Consider the following 19,093-nt stretch of genomic DNA (forward strand, 5'->3'; position numbering starts at 1 on the left):
CAGAGCTCTAGCATTTAGCATTCCAGCATTTACACATCGGACCGTGAAACAGAGAAGAGATTTTATCTGCTGCACATCTGTTGAACCCAGTTCTAGTACAAGAGTGGTTTTCAAACCTTTTCTGCCCAAGCCACACCAATGACAAGTCATAATCTCAAGGCACTCTTGTATCCATCGTGAAAATGACACATTGTGAGCTTGTAGATCTGCTGTAGTGTTTTTCACCCCATAATGCCAGCAGCAAAACAACATACACAGTACTTTGATCAGTAGTTGTATAATACACATTTCTACCTTCAAAATATAGATATTGTTGAAATCTGTCTATCCTAATTCCCTGGCCATAGACATTGTATTATCAATGATGTAGCCGCTGATGCCGTCCATTGCCCACTGATATTAATGAGTTTGTTTTAGAGGTTGAAACCATGCTTGTGTCCTGTCCTTCTCAGCGGAGAAGTGGCAGGCGGTATACACCATTCTGGAGGCTTTTGGGAACAGTTCCACCTCCATGAACACCAACGGCAGCCGCTTCTCACACATCGTGTCCCTGGATTTCGACCAGGCTGGACAGGTGGCGTCTGCTTCCATACAGGTACACGCGCACACACACACACACACACACACACACACACACACACACACACACACACACACACACACACACACACACACACACACACACACACACACACACACACACACACACACACACACAAAGACACACACACACACACACACACACACACACACACACACACACACACACACACACACACACACACACACACATTTTGAGATTTGATGGTCATTTTTTCATTGTGGCTGCAGTTCATGAATAAGTCTTAAAGGACCATACCGGTGGTCTGACATGTTAAGCCTATTAACTACGAATCACACTACAAGGTACCTTACTGCCGACCGCTTTTTCAAGGAAGACACTGGATTCCATGCATTTCTGTGCATGAAAATCAACTTGCAGGAACTTGGACTTGTAATCCAGCACACTAAATGGTGCAGGTTATTTATGGTCAAATTTTCATTCTCGTTTAATTCATTTCAAAGTGTGGATTTAATTGAACAGTAAGTTTGAAAGTAGTGCATGGAGAAAAGATTGATTTAACCCTAACCTCCAAATGTCCACGATTTATTAAACCATGCAATGATGCTTGGGCAAGTAAGTTCGGTTAAGTAACGTTTTATTGATTTTGTAGAAAATGTAAACAAACGCGAAATCTAAAAGTAAAGCCATGTTTACATACGATTATGCCCCAAACTGCGAATAGACAGTGACATATACTGATAACGGTATGGACCTTTGCAATGTCTTAAATTATTTTTCCCAATTTCCAGGCCGTAAAAAGTATTCAATATAGTTACATTTAGTGTTAATTTAATGTCGCAGAGCTCTCCCAATATCTCTTAGAAAATTAACCAGGTCACATAGACGTGATCAAATTGATCTTATATTTAATTATAACCATATCATGTTATAACTACAATGATATAAACTATAACTAGTAGTAAAATGTCTTTGAACTTGCTGATGCTTTGTGTCTTTGTGTCTCTCAGACAATGTTGTTGGAGAAGCTGAGGGTAACCAAGCGACCAGAAGCTGAGTCCACGTTCAACGTCTTCTACTACATGATGGCTGGAGCTGACAGCACTCTCAGGTGACTCTACTATCTTCATACAGCACTATTTCTGCATATACAAACAAAAAACAACTCTGTAAGAGGTGCTAAAATACTGTGCATGAGCAACAAATAAAACCTCTAGAAGTTCTTGAACATTTTCACTGTGTGTTGATTTTCAGGTCTCATCATTAAGTTAGCTGATAAAAAACTTGAATGTCAATATAAACAACATATCCCTTGATATTTATTTACTTATCGCTGCAGAAGTCTAACTTCAGGCGTGCATGCTAAAAAGCAATCAAAAAGCAATCAGTTAGCCTAAGCAGAATATTTCATTTCATCAGCCTAATTGATAAACAACATTGTTGTCATTCTGTTGTATTTTCACGTTCATTGTAGCGTGCCTGATGCCTGAGGCAGGCCAGACCAAAGACAAGGTTTTAAAATATATATGTTTTAGAGGATGTCTGCTTTATTAGATAGTACAATGAATAGACACAGGTGACGTTAAGATGCTGGTCTTAACTGGGATTTGAACCTATGACGTCACAATAAGCTCTGGGTCTTAAACTACAATGGGGCCGTAAAACAGTACAAGAGAATATAACAAATACAATGTACAGTTTGGTACTCGACAACCTTTGTCTTAGTCAAGCGTCTTGTGTGTGAACATTTGGCTCTGTCTGAGCGGCTGCCAGTAAGGGGGGGGGGGGGTGTAAGCTGGCGTGGTTGGACATATAGTAGCAGCCTTTATCACTCTGTCTCATTTATCGACCTTGTGTTGGAGCAGTCTGTCATTTCATGTCATTTCACCCATTCATTCTCTCTCTTCTCTCCTCCTCTCCTCCCACAGAACGGAGCTGCACTTTAACCACTTTGCAGAGAACAGTGCTTTTGGGATCCTGCCTCAGTCCAAGGTAATTTCAGAAGACTGCATGAAGGGTCTCTCCACTCAGTGGGCTCGCTATGTTGTTGTGTAATGCGGGTTGGCGTATAATTACTAGCTATGGCGTGTCTTGTGTGCACAGCGTGATGTTTGTGCTGTATGCATTGGTGTCTCTGTTTGTCTGAATTGTAATTGTAAAGTAATGTAAAACACGTGCTGTTTGAATAGTTAAATCGTCATTACACAATTTCTTCATCTCCCTCCTTCCTTCCACCCCCCTCATCTGCACTCTCTCCTCTTTAAAAAATAAAATAATGTCTCTTCTACCTTCTCTCTCTGATCCCTCTTTTGTCTCTTCCTCCTTCAGCCTGAGGACAAGCAGCGGGCCTCTCAGCAGTTCACCAAGCTGCAGGCAGCCATGAAGGTGCTGGGCATCTCTGTCGAGGAGCAGAAGGCCCTCTGGCTGGTCCTGGGGGCCATCTACCACCTGGGAGCCGCAGGGGCCACTAAAGGTATCCAGCGCCCCCCAGGACATCTGATTGACTCTATACTCGACCACAATTTTGGAATTGAGATCCTATGCATTAACCCATTAAGACCTGAGGCCGATTCTACAAATGCCTTCTAAATCAGTAGTTCTCACACTTAACAGATTTTTCAAAAATAGCAGATGTACAAGCTTGCGGCACGAAGTGAAGCGCTGTGAGCTTGTATATCTGCTATTTTTAGCGGCGCTAGCCGCTCTATACCTTTAGGTATAGAGCGGATATTAGCCCTCTATACCTGGCTTTTGCGTCAACGTTCTGATTGGTCAGGCTCGCCAAGGTTCTGATTGGTCAGGTCCGTCAACGTTCTGATTGGTCAGGCTCGCCAAGGTTCTGATTGGTCAGGTCCGTCAACGTTCTGATTGGTCAGGCTCGCCAAGGTTCTGATTGGTCAGGTCCGTCAACGTTCTGATTGGTCAGGTCCGTCAACGTTCTGATTGGTCAGGTCCGTCAACATTCTGATTGGTCACTATTCATGACATCACTATGTTACTATTCATGACATCACTATGATGTCAAAATTAGATGGTTTATATAAACTGTAAAAGTCTGGAACATAAACACTCTGGGTACGGCTTATAAATTGTATAGATTATTTCATAACACATACATATCTTTCTGGTACCACATTTATACACACGCACACACAAAGTTTATTTTTTAGGTACCCACTCTATCAGCTATGACAGATCGGTTTTTGCCACTTACCTTGGAATGCATTTGGTGATTCGCTTCCAATGGCACTATTTAGTGCCACTGGAAGCCTTGAAATAAATTTACAGAGATTTAATATTGTTTCTCTAGTAGAAACACATATCTATGACAAAATATTTCAAAGGCGCCGCTACCTTCACACAGGTGTGATTTTTTAATAGCCAATGCAAAATTCAAAAATGACACAGATGCTTTCCTGGTTTAAATGGGTTAATGCATTATGGGTAGTGAGCTAACATGACATAACATTACCTTTGCTTCGTCAACTGTCTGTGTTGCAAGTTAGATGTGTATATATGTGCTGTATTGTCTGTGTTAAGAGGTTGTGCTAGTAGACTGGAGTAAACGGGAGTAGGAGCGCACTGCAATGTTGAGGAGGGGCTGACCACAGAGGATACACGACTGTTTAAAAGAAGGAGGTCGCACAGCTCATAGCCACGATGAAAAACATCTTTTTAATCTATAAGGATAACCAATGTTTCTACAACAATTGTCTTCCTCCAGGTTTTTTGAAAACCCTGAGGAATTTGTCATTGTCAAAACTTTGGTTACCCTTTTAAAATAACAGTTTTTGCATTGTGGCTATGAGCTGTGCGACCTCCTTTTAAATTGTACAATGGAGTAAACCAACAAACCACATGACTTCTATAGAATTAAATCAAGTGGAATCCTCTTGTGGTTTGTTCCTCGCACAGGTTCAAGGTATCTCCTAGTGCCCTTATTTCCCCATAACCTGACTGACTGGAAGCAGCAGAGCAAAGCGACCCACACGTCCCCCGCACCGGCTCTCATTTGAGCACATTAGTCCTTTATTAGCGGGCGTTCAAAGAGCCTCGGTGTGTGCGTTATCTTTACAGGGTGGATTATATAGGGGCCAATGGATTCACCTATTATTACAAAATGAAGGATGACAACAAACCTCACTGCCTTTTCATTGCACAGCCGTGCAAGTATTATATTTCTTTTTTGCGATCAGGAAGAAATGGCCAGAGGAAGCACGCGTGCATCTGAAAATCCATTTGGCTCTCATTCTGCTGCGGGCTCCTTAATTAAATAAGTGGTTCAAAGACACCAAGAACCGGCGAGCCCGCCCAGCCATTCATTAGGCCTGTCGAGAGGAAATTGTCCTTCTGCCTCAATACAAAAGAGCCTGGAACAACCGAGGGCTCCTGAGAAGTTTTAATTCTATTTGGGGTAGAGGGAATGGGGCGGCTGTAAATGCAGTGGTAGACATATTTTCCCATCTATCGCTAATGAAGACAGATAGGTCGTTGCTAGCAAATGTTATTCACGGTACTGTGATATGCCTCTCCCTTTCTGCAGTCACAGACCTAGATGAAAGCGGTAATGAACTTTTTAATCATTGCACCGCAGGCCAAAGCTCATCTCCAGCGTGTGTGTGTGTGTGTGTGTGTGTGTGTGTGTGTGTGTGTGTGTGTGTGTGTGTGTGTGTGTGTGTGTGTGTGTGTGTGTGTGTGTGTGTGTGTGTGTGTGTGTGTGTGTGTGTGTGTGTGTGTGTGTGTGTGTGTGTGTGTGTGTGTGTGTGAAGGAGAGATAATTAAATGTTCTTTGCATGTGTATGTGTGGTCGAGGGAGAGAACAGTTGTCTTTTTTATTTGTGTGTATGTAATACACATCCACTGTGCTCTTTTGGGAACTGAGTGTGTGTGTGTGTGTGTGTGGGGGGGGGGGGGGACAAGAATGTGTATGGTTTATTTGATTCTCTTTCTGTCCTCACTCTCCTTCTCAATCTGCTGCACCACTCAACTCTGGGTTGCATTATACTGCTAGACATTCATTCCCTGTGCCTCACCTGACTGGTTCAAGACTTGATAAGAATATGCTGGTGTTCAAAATAACACAACTTTTCATGAATTACTGTAGGAACACATATCAAGTGTATGTGTCTTTAAAAATAAGGGCAGTCATGTCCATTTAGGCTGCAGCCACATAACGTTGCTGTTGGGCAGAAACCTTGTATTTCCATATTTCAACTTTTTATGTTTTTTCCCCCCTTAAATTAGTATCCTATTTTTTAATGTTTAAAGTGAATGTGGTTAAGCCTCTCTGTAGGTTTTATGAATACTGAACCAATGGTAATTATTAATAGGTGCTTTACTAAATAATACCTACAGTGGATCCATTGAAGCACAGGTTATTTTTTTCCCATTTTCTGAAAAGTAACAGTTGTGAACATACAAGGTTTCCACCCTTCAGCGGCAATAAACATGAGTTGAGTGGAGTTGACTTTGAACCATGTTTTCACCTGCCAGTAGGGGTCAGACTTGTCGTTTGACTCCAAAGCCACACAGCAGCATGCCTGGCTGCCACGGCAACAAGAAGAAAAGGATGTTTCACAGGATGTGGTTCCACTTCAGACTTTGATGCGATCTTTCTCTGTACGAGTTCGAGCGCATAAAGACTTTGTACTGAACAACAGTATGGGTCATAGCGGCCATGTTGCTAGTCCGTCTGAACAAACACTGATTTTCTCTTCAGAGTGGAGGTGAGCATCTCTGGTGGTCCTGGCGAACTCACACACAGTTGGCTCACACATTTTCTGTGTAAACACACACAAAGTGTGTGAGCCGCCTTATTGTAAGGTATTACATTAGTCCAAATTGAACTTCTTGAAGCATTGTGATGGATCAGTGCTTAGCACTGTTGTCGTCTCACAGCAAGAAGGTCTTTGGTTTCAACCTGACGTGGCCTTTCTGTATGGAGTTTGCATGTTCTCTCCATGTTACATGGGTTTCCTACCACATTGGTTCTCAAAGTGGGGTCCGGGGACCCCCAGGGGTACTTGAGGGGGTTCCAGGGGGTCCCCAGCTAAATGATGGACAGGAACCAAATGGACCCTTATGGGTCTGTAACTCTGAGACTGTACAAATGGAACCAAATGGACCCTAACGGGTCCATTTGGTTCCATTTGTACAGTCTCAGAGTTAAATTAACATTGGTTTTACAATGTGAATTGGGGTCCCAGAGGTATAAATGCCATTAAATGGGGGTCTGTAGCCTAATGCATGTCAAACTGGGGGTCCTTGAAATTAAAATGGTTGAGAATCACTGTCCTACCACATCAAGAGACAACTTCGAAACATACTCCTTCGAAAACATACAGTGCCCTTGAGCAAAACACTGAGCCTCAGAGCTGAACCTTATGGTCCCCAAGGCGACCAGTGAACCATAACTTATTTAATCATAATGGACACACGTACACACACGTTCCCAGCTGGCAGGACCAGAGCTGGCCACGCCCTTTCCTCTGTTCTTTAGAAACAATGTTGTGTCATCCACACACTGACACGGTGGGCTCCTCAGCTTGCGCTTCCAAAGCATGCTGGGATACCTGTGTTGTTTCAACGCATTATGTCTGTGTTGTTTTTGTTTGTTTGTTTGTTTCCAGTAAATGTGAACCGGTGCATACATGAATTGTGTTTTCTAACCCCCTCTCTCTACTTGCATGTTTGCATGCTGCGCCCTATCAAACGCAGAGGAGGATGAAGGTAATGAAAAGAACAGCAAAACAACAGTTGTTCTGCACCGTTGTTTTTTTTTTACTTACCCCCCCCCCTTATTTCTTCTCTCTTAATGCCTCTATCGTTCCTCACAGACCTTAAGTCATTAGCATTTTTATTGTCTTTTCCACCACTTTCCTCATCTCCTGTCTCCTTCCCTTTGTCTTGTCGTCTTCTCTCTTTGCCTCCTGACAATTCCTCTTCCCCCTCCTCCTCGCTGTCCTCCTCCTCCACCTCCTCCTCATTCTCTTTTTCTGTGAGATGAGAGTCATGGGGATCAGAAAGTTTGTTGTCCCTTTTTTAAAGCTCTCCGTTTGATGTCTCTCCCACGTCTACCAGTTTCCGCTCCCTTGCTGCTGTCGCAGTACAAGGCAGCCTCAAACTCAAAGAGAAGCTTGTTCAGTTCCGTTTATCTAGTCTATTCAGTTTTCTTCCCCATGTCTGTTAAAGTTTATCTGTTTAGTTACTCTCCCTGTCCACCCCGCATACCCAGATGAACCCTGCATAACAGGGTGTGCTGTTGATTCATTTGGCTCTGTTTCAGTTTTTCCGTTCCATTGGTTTGTTACACAGGCGGCCATGTCGCCTCATTCAGTTCTGATTCTGTGGCGTTGAACAGCCTCCAATCCAGTTGGAGCACATCTTCAATACAGACACACGTACACGTACACACGCACGCGCGCCCAGACAGACTGCAAATCAGTAGTGGTGAAACAACACTGCTTAGCAGTCAAATCCTGGGTGGCTTTAGTTCTTGTGTCTCAACACTTCTTTGTTCAGATGCGTTCGCTGAATGCAGCTGCCACCGCAGAGCTCCCAGAACCAAAGTCACACTTTGTCGCGGCTTCCACACTTTGTAGTGTGATGTCATCTTGGTTTCATACTGTACTTTAATACACTGGGTGAGAGATTTGCAGATTTCTTATTAACTTCTACTAAAGGCCATACTACTCTGGTGCTATACTAACATGGACTATAACATACTGTATTGTACACCCTCTTATTGCCACTGCCACTCATAGACCAGCACAGACTCCTGGTGTTGCACCAAGATGTTGTAGAATCTCTTCTGTCCAAGACACCTTAATTGTGTTGGCCTGTCCATTTTAAACCTGTTTTCATTTAACTACAGTAGATCCCTGCTAACCTCTCCTCTCCTCCACTTCAATGCTGCAGCGGGCCGCAAGCAGTTTGCCCGTCACGAGTGGGCTCAGAAGGCTGCTTACCTCCTGGGCTGCACCCTAGAGGAGCTGTCCTCCTCCATCTTCAAGCACCAGGTCAAAGGCCTCCAGCGCTCCACCTCTTTCAGAGGAGGCCCTGACGAGGCCGGCCAAGGCGATGGATCAGGTGAGAGACGGCCACCAGAGACGAGGGTCTCTATATGAGGGATTTATTGTGGGTTCACCTGGGTTTAGGTTAATTATGGAGAACGTTAATTGTTGGTCAGACTCTGTCTGAATGGAAATAGTTGCTTGTCGTCTTCTCTTTCTCATTCTGCGTTGTCTCCTGATTAATGTTTTCTCTCTCGCACTTTGCTTCTCTTGTCTTTTCTCTCTCCTTGCTGTCACACACTCTCGGTCACCCTTTGTGTATCTCTTATCTCGTTCTCTCTCTCTCTCTGTCCCTCTGTCTCTCTTTCACTTTCTGCCTCTTGTCTCTCTCTCTCTGTTCCTCTGTCTGTCTGTCTGTCTGTCTGTTTTTCCATCTCCCTGTCTCTCTCTCAGGTCCTAAGATAACAGCTTTGGAGTGTTTGGAGGCCATGGCATCAGGCCTGTACTCGGAGCTCTTCACATTGGTCATCTCTCTGGTTAACAGGTGGGTGTGTGTGTGTGTGTGTGTGTGTGTGTGTGTGTGTGTGTGTGTGTGTGTGTTCTCACACATGCTCTATATATATTACAATTACGTAAAATAAGTTCAAGTTGAAGATGTGACATAACATCCGTCCAGGTTTTTAGATTTTTAGATTATTAGTCTTTCAGTCACGTCTCCCTTCAGCCTTCCCTCACTCTCCCATGGGGACACCATAGTGCACGCTACAGCAAGCTAATAGTGGCTAAATAGCCCATGCCCTTCACCTGCTTTTTGCTTCAGTGGTAATCTATTCAATGATTGGTTGAACAAAAATGTTTCAACTGGGCACCCTGCTGGCTCAAGCGGCAGTTAATGCATGCACCGCATAATTGTGATGTCCTGCATTGAAATGCAGCTCAGGTCCTCCATGTCATCCCTCCATGTCATCCCTCTCTGCATCCGATCGTTTCTGTCGCTCTTCACTTTGCTGCCTCATGGGGCTGAAATTCTGTTAAAAATATCTTTAAATAAAACATTTGATTTATTGATTGATTGGATACTTTATTAATAGTTTGCAAAAAAGCACAGAACGTACAGTTCTATACATGGTCTGCTAAAAAGATGAAACCCAAGAAAACAATGGCTTGTATCCATTGGGGTCCCGTGTATTCAATTCATCGAAACATTTCATGACAGACTAATATACAATACTATGCAAAAACATAATAATAATAATCAAAAAGAAAAATATGTACACAATAGTCTCATTTTAACCCATTAAGACCGGGAACGCGTCTGTGTCATTTTTAGATTTATTTGGCTATTCAAAAATAGCAGATATACAAGCTCATAGCGCGGCACCGAGTGCCGCGCTATGAGCTTGTAGATCTGCTATTTTGGAAAAATTGTGAAAATCTTTGAATACCGGTACATATATTTTTTGAAGCGTTAGGATTTAGAAACAAAATGTTTTAATCGGCCTCAGGTCTTAATGGGTTAAAACCTTCACTTCTTTCTTTCTTTTCTCCCTTTCTTTTCCCATGGGTACATGGTGTCTCCCAGGGCCTTGAAGTCAAGCCAGCACTCTCTGTGCTCTCTGCTGATCGTGGACACTCCGGGCTTCCAGAACCCGCGTATTGCACGACGCCAGCGAGGTGCCACTTTCGAGGAGCTGTGCCACAACTACGCCCAGGAGAGGCTACAGACCCTCTTCCATGAGCGCACCTTTGTCCAGGAGCTGGAGAGATACAAGGAGGTGCAGACAGACAGACTGCAGAAATAGGCTTCATGCCGAACACACACACACACACACACACACACACACACACACACACACACACACACACACACACACACGCAGAATACATACATAGACAATACACACTCCTCTAGCCTGCAGAGGCATGGCTGTCAAATTCATATTGTGCACATAGCCTGCGCACACAGTGCACACACACTTTTACACAAACCCATTACATATAAAAAGACAGATGGTTCCTTTGTACACAAAGCATTCAAATACAAAGCGTCCTTTATTCCTTTTGTCATGCTCATGAATGGCTTTCGCCCTGACTGGGAACCTCTGGACATATTGATACCGTCTGTCTACCAAGTGTGTTCATAGAGCGACACACACACACACTCTCCAAATTCACCTACATTATACTCTACCTCCTTTTTTAAATATACTGTCAATAAATAGATTAGAAATGTCATTAACATGTCTTTATTATCACGATTTACAAATCAAAATAACAGATCTGTGGAAAAAAAATCTGAAATGTCGTCTTGGATGTTAATGTGCAGACTCACACAACCCAATCTCCAGCAAACACTGCAAAATGTGATAATTTCATTGTACACATTAAAATCCCTGTGTTCATTTATCTAATTGTTACTCTGAAAGTGTACTAATAGAACCAAACGGGTCTATTTGATTCCATCTGTGCACTCTCAGAGTAAAATGAACACTGAAGATTTTACTGTATACGACTATGTGATCTAGTGTAACTGTTTAACCCTATGACTAACCCAACCCTTTGTTCTCCTGCATCTAGGAAAACATAGAGCTTGCTTTAGATGACATAGAGCCCAGTACATCACAGTCTGTAGCTGCTATTGACCAAGCCTCAACACAAGCCCTGGTAAGCAGAAAAAACACTGAAATTCACGAGACGTCCTCTAGTCAATGTGTGTTTTATGTTCGGTGTAAAACTAACTTGGATAGCTGTCACCTTTCCAACAGGGGTCGTTAAGACTCCATTTGAGGATTATAATGATGTATCTGTTCTTGTGTTCCACTTCTAACATAATGCTCCGTTTAATGCACTGATCTTTATTACAAAATGTTAAAGGAGAATTTCGCCCGACATTATTCTTAACTTTATTATGACGTTAGGATGTCCTATGACGAGTGGTACAGTACAGAAATTCCATAACAGATCCGCCACAGTTAAAAATATTCACAAAACATAATATACATTTATACATTTAGAATACATTTAGTCGCCCCAAAGTGTGTGGGGGACTTTATTCTGTATCAATTTGGTTGAATGCATTCAATCCACTTCGACTTAAGGATGAACTGATTACAATTTTGAAGTGTAAAACACATGAAATTCAATCAAAGTCTTCACTACATATACAGTATGAGTCTACAGACACGGATTTAAACTGCTTCGTTTCGAGGCATACAACCGCGATGAAGTATTTCTAATTTACATGGATCCTGTTTGGGAGTTTTTTTCCTTGCGTGTATTGTTCATGCGTTTGGCAGTTGACTTATGGTCTTGATGAAGATACTGTATAACAGAGCTGCACAGGGAATATTCCTGTGACCTCCTTTTTTTGTAGATCTTGCATGGAAATTGACTCGAGTTTGTGACACAAGCAAACAAATTGCCCTTTATACGCCACATGAGGTCGATTTCCTCCTTCCAATTAACTCGCTATTCAGTGATCACAGCTTGTTGTTTTTCCGATTCGCTCCATTTCCTTTTTTTGAATTCATTCTACATCAGTGATATTAATTGCAGTCAAGTTTTTGATTCTTTCCGCTCTTGTAAGGCCGGAATGCCTTTTATTCCTCTCTCCCTCACTGCTAAACCCATCCAATTAAGTTTATTTATGAGACGACTTTGCGAGGCACCTGGCCTATGCACAAAATCCCTGACACTGATGTGTACTGGCCCAAGAAAGTAGTATTAATAAGTATTATAATTCAGATTAAATGCGGGTGGGGTCATGTTGAAATTGATTGAAAATGCGAGAGTAAATAAACATTGCTTTATAGTATGTAAGTGTGTGTGTACGAGCATGCTTTCTGCATTTTGTTTGTGTGTGGTAAATCAGGACCCAAGGCCGAGCAGTGCTTGAGCTCCAACAAATAAGTAAAGGGCAGCATGCCAAGGACTCAACCCAAGCACAAATGCATAAACCCAGAAAATAACCAAAGAGATATGGAGGGCAAAGTGCACGTTTCAGACAACATTCAGCTCTGCTCACTATGGCAGTTGTTTTAAAGCTGCAATCCGGAAGTTATTTCAATGAATAAAACATAATTTTAACCATTTTGTATGGTAGAATATGGTAATACAATATAACTAGCGCATCTGCCGTGGTGGTCTCCCTAGTACTAGTAGCATGGTGTTGGGTAGGACACGTACTGGTTGACATGTACTGTAGTGCTGCCTGAAGCTCACACAGTAAGTGCAATATCTCCCCAAGCGGAGATTTCCTCCTGTCTGAGCTGTATTTGGTCTCTCATTTGGGAGACCTGTGTTTTAATCACAGTTTGAATCACAAAAGTTACAGATTGCAGCTTTAAGACCCTTTAAGGAAAACAGAACTTGTGTTGCATTGAATACTGTATCTTTGAAAATAATCCCATGTTCTACCTCAATGATTAAACACTTTATATTATATATCTATTTCCCCTCAGTGATGAAGGCCTTGAAGTCAATTAACTCTTGTGTTGGTCAAAGCCAGTCTTTGCACAAGTCATCCCATTTACTTATAGTAGCCCATCTCTGCCAAGTACAAAGTGATTTACGAACCCCTGTGGCAAATTGGGAGGCAAAGCCACTCTATCGCAAGACTAATAATATCATTAATTACCGAAGGAGAAAACTGGAGAACGTGGCTTAAAAGCGATTGACTGGGCCTGAAGAGTATTCTTCATTTTAATATCAGATCTTTAGTGAGATGCTCATGGCTAAGGGCTCATCTCCTTTCTTTACTTGACACATCCTAATGCCATACTAGTACTTCATGATTTGACTGATTTCTGTAGAGCTCACCATTGAGGTTTGTTCCTGCACTGCACTCTGAATAGTGGCGGCTCAGCAACTTGGCCCACACTCACCGAGCGAGCCCTCCCTGCAACATTCTCCAAAAAAAAGAAGAAAAGAGGATGGGTTCAACCATACACCCCCTGCAGTATACTGCATTCACAGGAGTTCCTCAACCCTTATTTGAACTAACCTTATCCGGCAGTTCAGTCTTTAATGGAATACTCCACTGACAAATTTATGACATTAACGTGATCTTTGCAAAAACATTTTTGATTGCATGTTATACTGGATAAGAAAAGGCAAAGTCGCTGTGAAGGTTTGGTAAGTTCTTGAGGTCATTGCCTCTGGTGGCAGAGGGGAGAATAGCTGCCGTTTAGGATGTCCATCTATGGTGATACAGAGAGCTTTAATGATCTTAGCACCATGTATTGATCACTGCTACCACCCAGAAAGACATGGAAATATGGTTGAAAAGTATTCTTTTAAAATCCCATGCCACACTGTTAAGAAGCCTCTTTGTGCATCTTCAGTTTCTGTCTGTTTTGACAACACATCGCTGCTATGTCTGATTATACAACAGAGAAAAAAACAGACTTAAAGTCATTCGTTCTGTGTTACATTGTGTTGATATCGTGGTCGGTGAACGGATGAAAAGCACAATGAACGGCAGAGTGAATGGCTGGGACTATACATTTCTACTATGTGAAAATGTGATTGCAACACACCTGTACAGTATGTTAGCTAGCTATGCTGTGTGGTTGTGTATGGTGTATGTGCGCATATGCATGCGTGTGTGCGCATGCATGCATGTATGCATGCATGCATCCTATAGAGCTCAGTATTATGGTTGTCCGTCCATGTTTCAGGTTCGTACCCTGGCCAGAACGGACGAGGCACGGGGTCTGCTGTGGCTGATGGAGGAAGAGGCTGTCCAGCCTGGGGGCTCAGAGGAGACTCTGCTGGAGAGACTGTTCAGCTATTACGGTCCCTCACAGGGAGACAGTAAGGGTAAGGAGTCGGACATGCATTAAAACCATGTTTTCTGTCCTTTCCTCCTCTCCTCTACTTCTGATGTTTCCTCTCCCACACGCCCTTCTCCTTGTTGTCATCTCTCATTCACTGCTCCCCACCCTTCACCGCAGGAAGAACATCAGTGGGGTTTTTTCGTCTTCTTTTTTGCCCACTTATTTATTTATTTTAAATTTAATTTAAATATTCAAAATAACTCAGGCCATTTAAAAAATGAATGATGCAGCTGGCAATTTTACATTTTTATTTACTTATTTTTTTATTGGTGGTAGCAGCCTGCGTACCGTTTTCCTTATTTATCCCTATCTTCTCTCCCGACGATTATAGCAATCGCTTAAATGTGTTTGTGTGTGTGTGTGTGGGCACAGTCTCCCTCATAACTCCCCCTTAAAACCTCCATCCTTCCCCCGTTCTTCCTCCAGGTCCCAGTCTGTTGTTGAAAGGGGACAAGCCACATCACTTCCTGCTGGGCCACAGCCACGGGACGGACTGGGTGGAGTACGACGCCCAGGGCTGGCTGAGCCACGCCAAGCACAACCCAGCCACACAGAATGCTGCCACCCTGCTGCAGGACTCCCAGAAGTAGGACTAGTCTCTCTGTTTCACTTAGATTGTAACTAATGGAACGTGAATCAAAGTACATGCAAAACATTGCTTGCATGAATGTTTCTTTGTACTGTACATGCACCATGTGTGTTTGAAAATAAAATTGCGTGACTGTGCGAAGAACTATAATGATTGATTCAAGATTGATAGATCGGTCTTCGCTGTCACACCGATAGATCCAATTGGACATATCTGAGCTTTTACTCTTACAATGGCCGAATCATTGAGTTGTTAGAGAAAGCAATGATGCAAGTGTGGAAATACACAGGTTATTAATTCATATTAAGTTGATACGTTAGTACAATACCCATGTGACATGCAGTAGCAGTGCATTCCACACAACTCTAGAATCATCCAGGAGCATTTAGGAAAAGTTAACTTGCTTTGATGAGAGCAGCCGGCAGGACAATGAGCCATGCAACAGGGAGCAGACCAAGCAACATATGGGCCGCAAAACAACACAATATGCTACTAATACATTCAGATTAGCTCCATGTACTCTATAATTGAAGTATCAATCACAGCTTGACGCACCGATAAAGAATGGCACGCGTGCACGCGTAGAAACACACATGCATTAAAACCATGTTTTCTGTCCTTTCCTCCTCTCCTCTGCTCCTGTTTCCTTTCCTCCCGCTCTTCTCCTCGTTTCCATCTCTCATCCACTGCTCTCCCGCCCTCCTCCGCAGGAAGAACATCAGCGGGTTGTTTGCAGGCAGATCTGGCGGGGCCACCGTGCTGTCGGGCTCCATAGCTGGGCTGGAGGGAGGCTCCCAGCTGGCCCTGCGCCGAGCCACAAGCATGAGGAAGACCTTCACTACAGGCATGGCTGCAGTGAAGAAGAAGAGCCTCTGCATCCAGATCAAACTGCAAGTGGTGAGAAGAGGGGAGGAGGAGGAGGAGTGGTGGGATTGAGGCAAAATCTGTTGTAGATGAGTTTGGTTGTGTTTGTGGGAGAGATGCTGTTGTATTGTGTGTCCTCTCAGGGAGAATAATAAAACCTCAGACAATGCATAATGGATGCACATTAAATTTGTTGCAATGATTGAATATTCATTCTCATCTTGCGGTGAATTTTTCACTTCTGGCTCCTTTTCCCTTGTGGGAAAACCATAAGCCACAATAACAATGAAAGATAAACTGTTTCCTGACAACGCACCCGCCTCCCTGTCTCCGCATGTGTTCAGGACGCTTTGATCGACACAGTACGTCGGTCCAGGGTCCATTTTGTCCACTGCCTGCTGCCGACTGCTGAGGCAGTTGGGTCTAGCGGTGAGCCCCGTGTGGCCCACGGAGAGAGCCCGGACTCTGGCCTCATGACACTGGACGTGGACCTGCTGAGGGCCCAGCTCCGCGGCTCCAAGCTGCTGGATGCATTGAGGATCTACAGGCAAGGTAAGAAAGCACCTTGATGCACTTGTTTTTTCACTAGCCTGGGATCAATACCATTTTCGAGTTTCTGATCCGGTCGGAGCGGAAATAACTTTACATCATCAGGCGGCTAGGCCTGTCACAATTATTACATTACATAATCGTCTAATCGCAATTCTTTGAGATAATCGCAATTCTTTTTGTATAATCGTCAATCGTTTTCATGTTGAAAAATGTTCACACATTTTCAAATATAAAAAAAAACAGAAATAGCAGATCAGCTATTTCTGCTATTTTTACATGTATACATTTATTAAATATGTCGACCATTTCTTTGTATATTTAAGTTATTTGTCATATCTGCCCTGCGCCATTTTGCATTACGAAGGAAACAGACATTAAAATTGTGTTCATATGTTCAAATGTTCAATGCCAAACACACAATTAAATCATTAATTGCAAGAATTTGAGTGACAATTAATCGTCAACTTAAATGTGTAACCGTGGCAGCTCTACAGGCGGCCGGAACCCACGACCGGAACCTCTGGTGCCGTGCACCTCCAAAATGATTCCCCTAGTCTAAAATGTGTTTAGTTTGGTATAATCGTTTTGTTTCTTTTGGTATAATAATCGTTTGGTATGTCCATCTAGTATTCTAACTCGTAGTGCGACTAGCGAAACTAAACTAATTGATTCGCATTATGTGGGGAATAAACACAATTGCGACGCCAACTGGAACCCACCACGGGGACACAATTATATTTTTCCTTTTTTCTAAACCGGATCGCACAGGCCAGTTTGGAAACGAATACCAGGCTTTCCTCCGCGGTGGAAAGCCTGGTGACGCAAGGTTAGTTTTTCACTATCGCATGCTTAGGGACAATCTATAACCTTGACAGGACCCAGCGTTGCATTTCCATTTTTCAAGTTTGACTTTTAAGTCGTTTTGCTCCTCAGGCTTTTGAAGTGTATTGTTTTTGCTTGTTTCTTTCCCAGTCACCCTTTTATCCATAACACACTTTGACAGTTAGCACAGTGTCAGGATTCCAGAGGTGGGACCAAGTCCCTATGTTGCAAGTCCAAGTCGAGTCTCAAGTCTTTGCTCTCAAGTCCCGAGTCAAGCCCAAGTCAACACAGCCAAGTCCCAAGTCAAGTCCAAGTCCTCAGCTTTTTGTTTCGAGTCCCACACAAGTCCTTGACATTTTGGTTCGAGTCCCACACAAGTCCTAACCTTTTGTTTCAAGTCCCAAACAAGTCCTAACCTTTTGTTTCGAGTCCCAAACAAGTCCTAACTTTTTGTTTCGAGTCCCAAACAAGTCAAAATGTTAATTCAAGATATGTAAAGATTTACATAAATCATGAGCATTTTTCACAATTTGCATTTGTTTTAAAACATGGGTTCTTCCAGGCCAACAGAACGCAGATACTGTACTTTTAATTTCCTCCTTGAGGACAGGGTTCAAAAGGGCCCTTTTTAATGAATATAATGTCATTACAATATGTATGGTAGAGTATGTTACTACAATATAACTTATACAATGAGGGTGGTTGTATTTTGTCTCCCTGCTCTTCTATTGAGACATTTAGATAATGTCAAAGGCCATGTCTCACCTAGACACAGGATCTGACACAAATTCAGTGTATCCTCTGATCAAGCAGGCAGGCTCTATTATCACGATTGTGAAATTTCAGCACTTGCACTGGATACCGCGTTCAAATTCGGGGCAGAAGAGGAAATGTATATAGCGCTGAAGTGGTCAATGTATGTTTTGTATTAATAACCAAAATCTACAAAGTAATTGGTACCTAAAGTTTTCAAATAATTGTAGTGGAGTAAAAGTAGGCTAATATCTGCCTCTCATATGTAGTTGAGTAGAAGTAGGTAGCTGATATATTGCACTTTTACCTTAGCGCTAGGTATACTCTTGGTTGCTTGTTTTTGCAGAAAATGCACTTAAGACTTCTGGTGATTAGTAGTTTCGTTCCCTACCTATGTTGAATGCACTTACTGTAAGTCGCTTTGGATAAAAGCGTCTGCTAAATAATGTAGAAGTAAAAGTACTGAAAATTGCAAATACTTCAGTAAAGTAAAAAATAAGTCAAAATTGTACTTAGGTAAAGTACTTGAATAAATGTACTTAGTTACTTTCCACCACTGGTTATAGTTTGCGCTTAGCACGCAGTAATGTTAATGTGAATAGGTCTTGCCTTGCATACTGCTTTTCTCGTCTTGTCTACACCTTGTAATCTTTAAAACGGAAAGCTATAACTGCTGGAGTTGACATTTTATTCCACCTGGCTTCAGTTCCAGCAGCGACGGCAGGAGTGAAGCCGGTGTGTTGTTTGTTTGGTAACGTGCAACATGTGGGCCAGTGTTGCCAAATTTTGTCCAAAGGTTAGGGTAAATAAGCAGCTTTGGCAACACTACACTAGGTGTCACTGACGGCCGGGATTTCTGACTAATAACATTATAGTTGATGCACACTTTTTAAACATTTTTGGCTTGCTTAAGTGACTTGAAAGTGACTTGAAAGTGACTTGAAAAGACTTGAATTTTCAAGTCAAGAGGGCTCAAGTCAAGTCAAGTCTCAAGTCTTTAGCGTTCAAGTCAAGTCAAGTCTCAAGTCTTTGGCATTCAAGTCCCAAGCAAGTCCAAGTCTATTTTTGATTTGGTCAAGCAAGTCTAAAGTCATCAAAATCG

General features: G+C 42.7%; 1 protein-coding gene across 12 annotated transcripts in view; it reads left to right on the top strand.

The window, feature by feature from the left end:
- Positions 1 to 19,093, top strand: part of myo18ab (myosin XVIIIA b) — a 149,984-nt gene that overhangs the window by 57,250 nt on the left and 73,641 nt on the right. For all 12 annotated transcript variants that reach the window (XM_084065291.1, XM_084065298.1, XM_084065299.1 and 9 more), the window contains 12 exons: positions 453 to 595; positions 1,573 to 1,673; positions 2,491 to 2,554; positions 2,891 to 3,035; positions 8,480 to 8,650; positions 9,028 to 9,118; positions 10,157 to 10,349; positions 11,152 to 11,238; positions 14,253 to 14,394; positions 14,838 to 14,997; positions 15,711 to 15,897; positions 16,209 to 16,416. In XM_084065291.1, the coding sequence (XP_083921417.1) occupies positions 453 to 595; positions 1,573 to 1,673; positions 2,491 to 2,554; positions 2,891 to 3,035; positions 8,480 to 8,650; positions 9,028 to 9,118; positions 10,157 to 10,349; positions 11,152 to 11,238; positions 14,253 to 14,394; positions 14,838 to 14,997; positions 15,711 to 15,897; positions 16,209 to 16,416 (1,692 nt within the window). The remainder of the gene's footprint in view (positions 1 to 452; positions 596 to 1,572; positions 1,674 to 2,490; positions 2,555 to 2,890; positions 3,036 to 8,479; positions 8,651 to 9,027; positions 9,119 to 10,156; positions 10,350 to 11,151; positions 11,239 to 14,252; positions 14,395 to 14,837; positions 14,998 to 15,710; positions 15,898 to 16,208; positions 16,417 to 19,093) is intronic.

This window comes from Gymnoscopelus microlampas (assembly GCF_963454915.1).
Source record: "Gymnoscopelus microlampas genome assembly, chromosome: 8".
NCBI classification, from domain to species: Eukaryota; Metazoa; Chordata; class Actinopteri; order Myctophiformes; family Myctophidae; genus Gymnoscopelus; species Gymnoscopelus microlampas.